The 14,202-nt window shown below is 32.6% G+C and overlaps 1 protein-coding gene across 1 annotated transcript in view; it reads left to right on the forward strand.

The window, feature by feature from the left end:
* The window catches only part of LOC139486471 (malate synthase-like), a 32,526-nt gene extending 21,108 nt beyond the window's left edge, over nucleotides 1-11,418 (forward strand). Inside the window, exons 12-15 of the mRNA XM_071271356.1 lie at nucleotides 5,515-5,607; nucleotides 6,835-6,907; nucleotides 7,755-7,822; nucleotides 11,139-11,418. Coding sequence (XP_071127457.1) covers nucleotides 5,515-5,607; nucleotides 6,835-6,907; nucleotides 7,755-7,822; nucleotides 11,139-11,408 — 504 coding nt within the window. The 3' untranslated portion in view covers nucleotides 11,409-11,418. The remainder of the gene's footprint in view (nucleotides 1-5,514; nucleotides 5,608-6,834; nucleotides 6,908-7,754; nucleotides 7,823-11,138) is intronic.
* The last annotated feature ends 2,784 nt before the right edge of the window (nucleotides 11,419-14,202 follow it).

Here is a 14,202-nt window from a genome sequence, read left to right on the forward strand (position 1 = left end):
AATTTTTCTCCCGTATTGGGATCAAAGTAGTCGGACAGTAATCGTTAATTTCTACTTCAGTAACAAAATATGACTGTAAGACAGTATAATGTGTCCTGGCTGATCTTCCTTGTACTGTTACATTGTTATTAAGTAACTATTGTTTTGTCTACTGGAGGAGACCCCTCTGTAATCATGTAATGTCCCAGGTTAGGGAAGGGTTGGGATCCTGCTAACATGTTTAACCCTGCCACATTATTTATGTATGTGTCTGTCCCAAGTGAGGAGCCTGTAATTCAGTGGTTGTCCTTTGTTTATGTGTTACATATTTGTTTTTCATTCATTTTTTTTTTACATAAATAAGACCCGTTAGTTTTCTCGTTTGAATTGTTTTCATAGCTGACTTTGCGGTATGGGCTTTGCTCATTGTTGAAGGCCGTACGGTGACCTATAGTTGTTAATGTCTGTGTCATTTTGGTCTGTTGTGAATAGTTGTCTCATTGGCAATCATACCACATCTTCTTTTTAATATAATGTGATAATATAGAAAAAGTCTGAGGAGTTGAAAGGATAAATAACAAACCATATCACATTAACTGTTTATATTGGTGAAGGATGTTATTAGGTCATATCTAAATGTTAAAGGGGAGATAATATCACATTAACTGTTTATATTGGTTAAGGACGTTATTAGGTCATATCTAAATGTTAAAGGGGAGATAATATCACATTAACTGTTTATATTGGTTAAGGACGTTACTAGGTCATATCTACATGTTAAAGGGGAGATAATATCACATTAACTGTTTATATTGGTTAAGGACGTTACTAGGTCATATCTACATGTTAAAGGGGAGATGATATCACATTAACTGTTTACATTGGTTAAGGACGTTATTAGGTCATATCTACATGTTAAAGGGGAGATAATAGAAGTGCATTGATTTTGGCTATATTCTCTTTTTATAAAATTGACGAAAAAACTTGAGTTGATATGACATAAAAGATATTGCTGATTGTAACTGTATGCTTAAAACACAATTATCTCTTTCTACACTAGTTTTCTACATACAGTTGGAAATAAGGCATTTTACAAATTACTAGATGGAGGGATTTAGACATACAATATCAGCATCCCCAGTCTGAAAGCAAGGATACAAATTATGTTTTGTAACAGTCTCGTTTCATTTTATAAAATGACCTATTATTTTGCTGTCTTTGTGATATCTATTTAGAAATTATTGGGAAGTTATGTTTCTTAAAAATAAAAATTCACATATGAAATATCTTTATCAATTTTTTATGCATCATTTTCTGAAATTTCAATGATAAATATGGCTTTTAAATCACTGATTTAGTGATTGCAATAATAATATTTCTGAATAGATAATAGCCTTTTTGTGCTGTCAAGAATTTTAGCATCTTTATCAATCATCTATCAATCAATTTTATTTTCTATGCCAGGTATGAGGTCATTATTAAAGATCTTTCAATAAATATCAAGATTCAATGAAAAATCCTTTTTTTCATAATGGTTTTTTTCTGCATTGTTAGGAAATGTAAAACCTTGTACCGAAACACCATGTTATACAATGTATTTTCCTGTAATTATTTGTATTTTATGTTTTTGTCGAGCCTTCGACTTTAGTCGAAAAAGCGAGACATAGCAATCCTACATTCTGTTGGTGATGTCAGCGGCGTCCACAAATATTCACTCTTGGTTAAAGTTTTTGAAATTTTAATAAATTTCTTGAAATATCCTGGATTTCTACCAAACTTGGCTTGGACAGAAGCTTGTTTATGTTGATAAGATAGTATCCAGGAGTAAATTTTGTAAAAATAAAATTCCAGTTTTTCCGTATTATACTTATAAATGGACTTAGTTTTTCTGCCAGGAACCATTACATTCACTCTGTGGTTAAAGTTTGTAAAAATTTAATAACTTTCTCAAACTATCCTGGAATTGTACAAAACTTGGCCAGAAGCTTGTTTATGATCAGAAGATAGTATCCAGAAGTAAATTTTATAAAAATAAAATTCCATTTTTTCTGTATTTTACTTATAAATGGACTTAGTTTTTTCTGCCAGGAAACATAACATTCACTCTGTGGTTAATTTTTTTAAATTTTAATAACTTTCTCAAACTATCCTGGAATTGTACAAAACTTGGCCAGAAGCTTGTGGCATATTTTACAGTATTGTGTTCTGTCTCCTACTTTCATGTTGCTAACGTGACGGAGACAAAAATGAGTAACGTTAGCGACATTTGGACATGTCACATTAGCAACAACATCTTTAAAAGTTAAAATGTATGCACACAGTGATGTTTAATATATGCCTGTAGTAATAAAATTGTATAGTCTGGTTTAGAATTTCTAAATAAACAGAATGTCATTTGCAGGTGTACTTTATATCAAATGAATACACAAGAAACCAATTCGTAATAGTAACATTAGCAACATCTACTATCATGACATTACTTGATTCAACGTTTTATTGCGAACGTCTTTTTGATGGACGGAGTACATTAAAGGTCCTCATGTAACGATATTACATACAACTTACCTTCTTTGCTCCCCCATCATGTGAAGGAACTGACTCCGCATCGATTTCTACAAAGGGCGATATCATAACTCCTATATAGGAGAGTTACAGATCTTAATATATGTTGCTCACGTGACACTGATTTGGACGGAAACGTCGAGCAGTAGCGTTTGCAAAAAATAAGACAGCCAATGATATTGATTCCTCAAGTCCGTTGACCCCCTTACGTCATCCAAATTTAATATGATTGCTATTTTTAATTATTTATAAAACCCGGGATAAAAATTACTACAATGGGCTGTCTGAGAACCAACAAGAAAATTGCGATCGTGACATACCACAATGGACAGAAAAGACATGACGTTCGCAATAATATTATTAAATTACCTTTATTAGCCTTTACCAATAAAAATCTGCCCTTAAAGTTATGATTAAAACACAAAAGAAGACTTTTTATTAAAATATAAGTCCATGTTATTAGGCTCCACTTATGATTAATACTTTAAAATTCCACTCTAAATAAGCTAGATGTCAGTCAAGTAGGTCATGATGTCTATTCCATGTCCAATATCTTGAAATTGAAAACCGTCTAATTCTAACAAAAAACACAAACAGAGTAGTTTTTATTTTTATTTACTCAGAAAGACACATTTTATTCAATAACATAATGCATTACTTCATTACACAGTTTCAGCAATTCCTTTTTTGATGGATACAAAAAAACAATACTTCCTTCTTATTGTAAAATCTGCTTTGTTTATGATCGAAAGATAGTATCCAAAAGTAAATTTTGTAAAAATAAAATTCCATTTTTCCAGTATTTTTTAGCTCACCTGTCCCGAAGGGACAAGTGAGCTTATGCCATCACTTGGCGTCCGTCGTCGTCCGTCGTCTGTCGTCCGTCGTCTGTCGTTGCCTGTCGTCGTAAACTATTTCAAGAATCTTCTCCTCTGAAACTACTGGGCCAAATACTTTCAAACTTTAACTGAATGTTCCTTAGGGTATCTAATTTATAAATTGTATCCGAAGTTTTGATCTATCAACAAACATGGTCGCCATTGCTAAAAATAGAACATAGGGGTCAAATGCAGTTTTTGGCTTATAACTCAAAAACCAAAGCATTTAGAGCAAATCTGACATGGGGTAATATTGTTTATCAGGTCAAGATCTATCTGCCCTGAAATTTTCAGATGAATCAGACAATCAATTGTTGGGTTGCTGCCCCTGAATTGGTAATTTTAAGGAAATTTTGCTGTTTTTGGTTATTATCTTGAATATTATTATAGATAGAGATAAACTGTAAACATGAATAATGTTCAGCAAAGTAAGATTTACAAATAAGTCAACATGATGGAAATGGGAAGGGGTCCTTTAGGAGTTATTGCCCTTTATAGTCAATTTTTAACCATTTTTCGTAAATCTTAGTAATCTTTTACAAAAATCTTCTCCTCTGAAACTACTGGGCCAAATACTTCCAAACTTTAATTGAATGTTCCTTAGGGTATCTAGTTTGTAAATTGTATCCGAAGTTATGATCTATCAACAAACATGGTTGCCATTGCTAAAAATAGAACATAGGGGTCAAATGCAGTTTTTGGCTTATAACTCAAAAACCAAAGCATTTAGAGCAAATCTGACATGGGGGTAATATTGTTTATCAGGTCAAGATCTATCTGCCCTGAAATTTTCAGATGAATCAGACAACCTGTTGTTGGGTTGCTGCCCCTGAATTGGTAATTTTAAGGAAATTTTGCTGTTTTTGGTTATTATCTTGAATATAATTATAGATAGAGATAAACTGTAAACAGGAATAATGTTCAGCAAAGTAAGATTTACAAATAAGTCAACATGACGGAAATGGTCAGTTGACCCCTTTAGGAGTTATTGCCCTTTATAGTCAATTTTTAACCATTTTTCGTAAATCTTAGTAATCCTTTACAAAAATCTTCTCCTCTGAAACTACTGGGCCAAATACTTCCAAACTTTAACTGAATGTTCCTTAGTGTATCTAGTTTGTAAATTGTATCCGAAGTTATGATCTATCAACAAACATGGTCGCCATTGCTAAAAATAGAACATAGGGGTCAAATGCAGTTTTTGGCTTATAACTCAAAAACCAAAGCATTTAGAGCAAATCTGACGTTGGGTAATATTGTTTATCAGGTCAAGATCTATCTGCCCTGAAATTTTCAGATGAATCAGACAACCTGTTGTTGGGTTGCTGCCCCTGAATTGATAATTTTAAGGAAATTTTGCTGTTTTTGTTTATTATCTTGAATATAATTATAGATAAAAATAAACTGTAAACAGCAATAATGTTCAGCAAAGTAAGATCTTCAATTAAGTCAATTTGACCAAAATTGTCAATTGACCCCTTAAGGAGTTATTGCCCTTTAAAGACTTTTTTCACAATTTGTTCATCATGTTGACTTAAAAATCTTCTCCTTTGAAACTACTGTATCAATTTCAGACAAACTTAGGCTAAATGAGTTTCAGAGTATCTAGTATAAATTTTATATTTTATTTCCTTGTATGTCAAGAAACATAGCTCCTATGGCTAAAATAGAACATAGGAGAAAATGATTATTTTTTTTGGCTTTTGAAGAAAATAGGATGATCCAAAAAACATTTAAATAAATTGAAAAGCCAAAATAATCATTGATGAGAGATTTAACCAAAAAAATTAAGGTGAGCGATTCAGGCTCTTGAGAGCCTCTTGTTTATAAATGGACTTAGTTTTCTTCCAGTTACCATTACATACAGTCTGCAGTTAAAGTTTTTAAAACATTTTTAAGATTCTTAAACTAGCCTGGATTTTTACCAAACTTGGACAGAAGCTTCTGACAATCAAAAGATAGTATCAAGAGGAATAATTTTATTGATTTTTACATCATTTTTGTTGAGTGTGTGATTAACAGCAAAAGTAGGCGAGACACTGGATTCCACGGAACCCTTACGAATTTTTAATTTTAGGCAATTTTTTTTTTGTAGTTGTTTAAGAAAATGTCGCCAACAACAAATCAGCACCAAATTAAAAGACCTGATGTTAATCTCACAGCTAAAGACTTACTTAAAATGCCTACAGTAAGTATGTCGTAATCATTTCTTAGAAACCATTAGCCTTGGATCCAGTGGTGCTTTTGATAAGAATTTTTAAAGGTGAAATTACTTCTAAGTCATGGTGTAGTGGTTGGAGCATTTGACATCGTACACAAAGGTTTGTGGTTTGATCCCAATTTTGGGTAGATAAATTCATGGACTGAATTTTAGGCTCTCCCTTGACACCATTTGAGAGTATTGTATTGAGAAACAAAGATAGGTCGTTTGAGGGGGACAGTAAATGGATGACCCATGTTAAGAGACAGCCATATCTCTTGCACATGAAAGACACCCTTGTTGATTTAAAAAAAGAGCAGGCCAGGCCACTTGCACCCGCAAAGTGCAAAGGAATAAATATAAGTTGCAATAACTTGTTTCCCATTTCACTATAAATAAATATGTTTAAACTTGTAAGCAATCAAAATTACAATATAACTTACTATCAAATTTATCATAAGATTTTTTGTAAAAATGGTAGACAAACCCAGTAGAGCCAGAAAGAAATTGACATATATTTGTTTATTGGATACATGTACAGTGCATTGTAGGAAATATTTTTATATTGTCATATTTGTTGGAAATAAACCCATCATGGAAATGATTAAGAAATTCCTGAAAATACAGTTTTTGATAAAAAAAAGAAAAAAAGTCAATGATTAGCCAAACCTTATGATTTAAATCATAAATCTACTGTTAATTTAACACTGAAAAGGGGTCTTGAGGATTGTATTAAGTATGGCCATATTGAAGGAGAGAGAAGGTTAGGCCAGAATGCCAGGATGCCAGGCTTCATAATCATGAATCTTACGATCAAAGGCAGATAATTAAAAGAGAACAATGAATAATACAAAATTTTGCTGTGAAAGTAATTTAGAGAATCTTACAATTAATTATTATTGCAAGATGCTAAAGGATAAGAAACAATTATTAAGTATGCTAGTTCTTACTTTTTCACCTAATCATATGAGTTTCACCATCAAAGGGAGGTAATGTAGATAGCACAAACAATACAAAATGCTTTTGCAAAAGTAATTTTGAGAATCCAAACATCAATTAAAATTACTCCCTCAAAGTGGAAAGGGATTATTATAAGTTGCAATAACTTGTTTCCCAATCCACTATAAATAAATATGTTTAAACTAATTATAGTTACAAGAGAATAAAGGGTAAAAAACAATTCAAAAGTGTGCTAGTTCTTTATTTTTTTTACAGGGAGGAGTAACACAGCAAGGTTTAAGGCATAATATTACAGTTGGTATTCTGTTCATTGAGGCCTGGTTGAGAGGTATGTGTTAATCTTTAAATCTGAACAAATTTTGCTCAATATTGAAGGCTTCACTGGGACATTGATTTTGTTGTTTAGGCCAAATCTGCATAAAAGCCTATAGAAAGTGTGTCCTTCATTGAACATTTAAATGGGTTGTCATACCAATGTATTTCACCAATGATGACAAATCCACAGATTTGAGAACTTGAAATGAAAGATAGTAAGGTCATTTAAGGGAGATAACTGTACAAGTTCAACCACCCTTTTGAATCTGTATTTTTCACCAACCTTTAAAATTGAAATAATGAAGTGAAAATTCTTCCACAATACTGTGCTATATGCAATTTTAAGGGTAATAATGAAAACAGGGTATATAAGAACCTGGAATAATTGTTAAGAAATATATGATGAAAGAGGGACGAAAGATACCAAAGGGACAGTCAAACTCATAAATCCAAAACAAACTGACAACGCCATGGCTAAAAATGAAAAAGACAAACAAACAACAGCACACACGACACAACATAGAAAACTAAAGAATAAACAACATGAACCCCACCAAAAAACTAGGGGTGATCTCAGGTGCTCCGGAAGGGTAAGCAGATCCTGACTAACCCAACTTAAGGGGTGCTAGTTAGATCATACCGAAATATTAGTGAAAGAAACATTTACCTTTGCCTTGCACGCATGGCTAACCCTATTTAGTGGGGTTAGTTTTCATTTTCATTTCCTATCAATTTTCCAGAATTCTAATTTAATCCATATCCAACTAATGTCTTGTTTGTAATTGTGTGGCACTATAATAGTTCTAGAGAAACTTATTGTTGCATGCAGACTTTTACTTTGATAATTTTATATTGGACAGGTCAAGGTCACTATTATCTCAAAGGTGCTGTAGAAGATTCTGCAACTGCTGAAATATCAAGATCCCAGGTAATATAAAACAGGCCCATAGCAAGGAATTTCCAAGGGGGGTTATTTAGACTCGCAAATTATAACAGTCACAATTCAAACAAAACATTGACTTTAAGGATGTTTGCTCCTCCTCCTTTTTTTTTATTTTTTGCCAGATTTTCGGAATCCTCTGGTTTTATCCATGTATTGTCATTAAAAAAATTTGCCCACTAACCCCTACTTTTCTTTTCATAATTTTATTACATAAAGTTTAAAAAGCCATATTTCAAAATTTTATAAAATTCTTGTTATTTTTTCATAGTTTTTGAAACAAATAAGGTGCCAATGTTAAATATATGAAAAATCTAGAGAGAATTATTTCCCGCCAAATTTTCAATGGCTTATATCTCGAAAATGAGTACACGGACCCTCCATTTTTTTCTACTTTTTGAGTTTCTTTATTAATATACTATCAATTCATAATAGTCTTTTAAAAAGCTTGTTATTTTTTAACAGAGTAGCGAACATCCTTAACCCTTTCAACGCTACACAAAAAAATAGAAAAATGGCTGCTGCTGCTGCATTTTTTTTTTAGTACATTCATTAGAACAGTATTTTCCTTTTCAGACTGCTGTATCTTTTTTATTATATGAGATACAGAGAAAGTTATTGCATGAAAAATGCTCAGGAGAGCATGAACTGTAATGTTAGGCAATTATTTTACTGAAATTTTTATCAGGTTACCTGCGTTTTCAGGTAATTAACAGGTAAAAGGTGTAATTTATTACATTTGTGTTGAATTTTGAATAAAAACTACGTTTAGTCTTCATTTATTTTGTTGTTTTATCTGCCATATTGTAAAGAAGACACCAGTTGCCCGATTCCGTAGCGTATTGTACCATACATAACGTTTTATGTAATCGTGGCACAAATAAATAGCTCCGTCCTAAAAAATCTCCGTTTTCCCCCCTTTTTCTACGTCTCGTAATGATCGATCAAATCATATTTCCCACACGAATTTTATGTAATAAACACATTGAGATAACAAGAAACCTTTTAACTAATCCTCGTTGTAAGTTTCGCCAAGGAAATGCTGAAATTTTTTCCATATTTACAGCTTCGTTTCCGATTTCCGCCATTTGCATTTGTCAAAATATTTGTTTTTATTTTCCTTCTATTTTCCTTCTACTGCATGATTTTACTATAAAAATTGTCGGGATTTCAAGCGCAAATGAGACCTTGCATATCCTAGATTCAAACGAGGAAAAATTAGAGAGAACCCGAATGAAAACTGAATGGTTTAAGAGTCCTTATGAAAAATCCTTTTTCATCGCGGCATATGCCGCGAATAGCAGTGGCGAACGGCGTACGTCATCGCGGCATATGCCGTGTATAGTGTTGAAAGGGTTAACAGTGCTTATTTGTTTTACAAACCCCCTAACCCCTTGGGTACAGGTATGTTAAAGCTCAGAGATGAATACGGTCATGGATAAATGTCGATGAGACAGACGGCAAAGCATTAAATGGAGAACCAATCTAGATAATAAAATACAATTTTCAAGTTACTGACTTTTGACCTTGGTGTATATTACTTTTTGATACCTTACCTACTCTTAGGTGAGACATTCTGATTCTTGGTCAAGTAAGAGCAACCAATAGAAGTGAAATCTAGCTCACAATTGGTTGATTTGAGGGAAATAAGAAGCTGTTTTTAGCTCACCTGGCCCGAAGGGCCAAGTGAGCTTTTCTCATCACTTGGCGTCCGTCGTCCGTCGTTAACTTTTACAAAAATCTTCTCCTCTGAAACTACTGGGCTAATTTCAACCAAACTTGGTTACAATCATCATTGGGGTATCTAGTTTAAAAACTGTGTCCGGTGACCTGGCCAACCAACCAAGATGGCCGCCATGGCTAAAAATAGAACATAGGGGTAAAATGCAGTTTTTGGCTTATAACTCAAAAACCAAAGCATTTAGAGCAAATCTGACATGGGGTTAAACTATTTATCAGGTCAAGATCTATCTGCCCCGAAATTTTCTGATGAATCGGACAACCCGTTGTTGAGTTGCTGCCCCTGAATTGGTAATTTTAAGGAAATTTTGCTGTTTTTGGTTATTGTCTTGAATATTATTATAGATAGAGATAAACTGTAAACAGCAATAATGTTCAGCAAAGTAAGATTTACAAATAAGTCAACATGAACGAAATGGTCAATTGACCCCCTAAGGAGTTATTGTGCTTTATAGTCAATATTCAACAATTTTTATAAAATTTGTAAATTTTTACTAACATTTTCCACTGAAACTACTGGGCCAAGTTCATTATAGATAGAGATAATTGTAAGCAGCAAGGATGTTCAGTAAAGTAAGATGTACAAACACATCACCATCACCAAAATACAATTTTGTCATGAATCCATCTGCTTCCTTTGTTTAATATTCACATAGACCAAGGTGAGCGACACAGGCTCTTTAGAGCCTCTAGTTTTATAACTTTATTGTGTATAGAAAATATAAAAGTGACTGTTATTTCATTCAATTTGATATTTAAGAATTGAATGCTTCTTTTTGTAACTTTATTGGGGTGTAAAAGCGTTGACCGAAGTACATTTAGTATTTCCGCGCTTCATTCTTAAAATGCTTTTACAACCTATGAAGTTACAAAAAGAAGTATTCAATACTTATAATTACATTTTTTTAGCTAGGATAATGAACATACGATTTTTATCAAGTTTTTATTTAATTTACCTGTGCACTTTATTGTGGGACCTCGTGTCATCATGAATGATACATTTTATTGTGTAATGCAATTGACTAAGGAATAACGTGAGATTGCAGTGTAGCCAATCAGAATAACATATTATAATGAAACATACATCTAATGTAATTATTTACTCTTAAACATACTGTATTTTTTGCTTCTCAACAATTGAATTTCTTTTTCAATAAAATATGCCTGACTTATACAAGGATATGATTAGGACCCCAAGTTAATCAGTGGCATAAATTGTCTTTTTGTTTAAGGATGTTCACTCCTCTGAGTTTGTGAATTTTGTCAGATATTCCAAATGCTTTGGATACTTTTCTTTCCATTATTTGATTAAATGTAGTATACAATGTCATCTTTGAAAATCCTATAAAATCCTTGTTTTTTTTCCATCATTTTTGAAAGAAAAAGAATGTTAATGTTAAAATGTTAGAAAAATATAGAGAGCATTATTTCGGGCCAATTTGTCAATGGCTTATATCTCAAAAACAATCACGTACTATCAATATATAATAGTCTTTTTAAAAGATTTTTATATTGAAATAAAGTAATGCACATTCTTAAATCAATACATTTGTGTTTTTTATAGGTTTGGCAATGGATAAGACACAAGGCTGCATTGGAAGATACAGGAGCTGTTGTAACCATGGAAATGGTACACAACATTGTACAGGAAGTGATTGGAGAAAGATTTTGGTCAGCACAGAATTCTGAACAATTTTCAACCAATCATGATAAAGATAGACTATTAACTGCAGCTAGAATGTTTGAAGAAATTGTTACAAAGCGAAACTTTCCAGAATTCATAACTACTTATTTGAATATGGACCATACATTTTTAGAGTATCAGAAAAAGTAGTCATAGAAAATATTGAAAATGTTGAAATATTTAGCTTGATAATCTGTTAAACTGTATATGGGTTAGGATAAATAATCGGGATATATATGAAAATATAGAAGAGCAAAAGATGCTAAGAAATTGATACATAACGTAAGTGTGTGGCATTCAATGCATACACATTCCCAAAATTACTTCCCCCCAAAAAAAACAATTCCACTCAAAACTCAGTTATACTGCATTTGTTATTGTTATGTAAGACTATTTTGCCTTTACATTTGTGTGCCATAAAAGTTCCTGGTTCTATTGGAAATTCTTTGTCAGATGTTTTTACCTACGATTATCTCGCATACACCTGCAGGATTCACATGACAAATGGTTTTCAGAGGAAAAGTAATCTACATCTATAAATACACCCTTTGCACAAGTATATATACAGTACATTTGCTGTGTGGCCTACCAGGTTTTGCACTTTAAACACATAGTTACTTATGCAGGTTAAACAGGCTTAGTATTTACAGCTTACAACCAATATTCCACTGAGGTACCATTGATCTGTCTCCATTTTATTTCTTTTTAACTCACCTGGCCTAAAAGGCCAAGTGAGCTTTTCTCATCACTTGGCATCCGTCGTCGTCGTTTACTTTTACAAAAATCTTCTCCTCTGAAACTACTGGGCCAAATTTAACCAAACTTGGCCACAATCATCTTTGGGGTATCTTGTTTGAAAATGTGTCTGTTGACCCGGTCAACCAACCAAGATTTCTGCCATGGCTAAAAATAGAACATAGGGGTTAAATGTAGATTTTGGCTTATAACTCTGAAACTGAAGCATTTAGAGTAAATCTGACAGGGGTTAAATTGTTTATCAAGTGAAGATCTATCTGCCCAGAAATTTTCAGATGAATCTGACAATGGGTTGTTGGGTTGCTGACCCTGAATTGACAATTTTAAGGACATTTTGCCGTTTTAGGTTATTATCTTGATTATTATTATAGATAGAGATAAACTGTAAACAGCAATAATTTGCAACTAAATAAAATCTACAAATAAGTCAACATGACCAAAATGGTCAGTTGACCCCTCAAGGAGTTATTGCCCTTTGCAGTCATTTTTACCAATTTTTTCGTAAATTTTTGTAATCTTTACAAAAATCTTCTCTTCTGAAACTACTAAGCTAAATTTAATAATACTTGGCCACAATCATTATTGAGGTATCTAGTTTAAAAAATGTATGTGGTGACCTGGCTAACCAACTAAAATGGCCTCCATGTTCAGCAAAATAAGATCTACAAATAAGTCAACATGATAAACATGGTCAGTTAACCCCTTAAGGAGTTATTGCCCTTTACAGTCAATTTTTAACAATTTTTGTAAATTTTAACAAAGTATTTTCCTCTGTAACTAAAGGGCCAAGTTCATTATAGATAGAGATAATTGTAAGAAGCCAGAATGTTTAGTAAAGTAAGATCTTCAAACACATCAGCATCACCAAAACACAATTTTGTCATTAATCCATCTGTGTCTTTTGTTTAATATGCACATAGACCAAGGTGAGCGACACAGGCTCTTAAGAGCCTCTAGTGTTTTTCTATCTGAATTTATAGTGTTTGTAATTTCAGTTATTCTATAATCTAACAAATTGATATTTGTATACAAAAACTTACTGAATTATTGATATATCTTATTATGCCCCACCTACGATAGTAGAGGGGCATTATGTTTTCTGGTCTGTGCGTCCGTTCGTCCGTCCGTCCGTTCGTTCGTTCGTCCGTCTGTCCCGCTTCAGGTTAAAGTTTTGGGTCGAGGTAGTTTTTGATGAAGTTGAAGTCCAATCAACTTCAAACTTGGTACACATGTTCCCTATGATATGATCTTTCTAATTTTAATGCCAAATTAGAGATTTTACCCCAATTTCACGGTCCACTGAACATAGAAAATGATAGTGCGAGTGGGGCATTCGTGTACTGAGGACACATTCTTGTTTTGAACTTATTATGATATAGAGTTGCACAGCTTAAGTGTATATTTAGATCTGCCAGATAATCACTCACTTTGATTTTGACAATGCTATGAATCTTCATTGTGCTCACTGAGCATGAAAGTTTTTGTGAATGAAGTGAATGCGGTTTTCTCTGCTCAAGATTGTAGCACCATTTGTTTAGTTTTCAATGCACCATGCATGTATAATATAGTTGTTACTTTTTTTATTTTTAAGATTTTGATAAATAGTTTGTTTCATTTTGTTTTTTAAAACTGCTCAAATTTTATCGAAATCCATTCAGTAGTTAGTATTTTTTCTTCGTTTATATTTGGATGGTTGGCGCTTGTTGTTACGTCTTACACGGCAAATACGGCAAATTATGAACACAAAATCATTGTTAAATCATATAATGAGACATAACATTAAATTTATTAAAATCAGGTTTTATTTGATTTCGATTCAAATGAAAAATCAAGACAGGTTACTATTCAATAATGCGTAGATTTGATTTGTTTTTGTCATACTTATGCATCAAGAAATGGTCAAATGAAACATAGACCGAATACCGTGCATAATTCTGGATTTATATGCTTCATTTTATTTATATAAAAATGGCATGTTTCGTTATTTTTAACAAACTGCCCTTGTTATATTGTTTGCTTTTTTTGCTTTATCAGTTATTATTAAATGTTTAACTATAACACTCTACTCTAGGAGTGGAGTGGAGCCTATGTTTTAATCTTTGTCTATCAATCCCTCCCAACACAGTAGTTAGTCCTACTTTTATGAGGTACTTTTGTTTAGAATAACTTCATATGTGGCCAGTAGCTA

The sequence above is a fragment of the Mytilus edulis genome, chromosome 8 (assembly GCF_963676685.1).
Source record: "Mytilus edulis chromosome 8, xbMytEdul2.2, whole genome shotgun sequence".
In the NCBI taxonomy this organism is placed as follows: domain Eukaryota; kingdom Metazoa; phylum Mollusca; class Bivalvia; order Mytilida; family Mytilidae; genus Mytilus; species Mytilus edulis.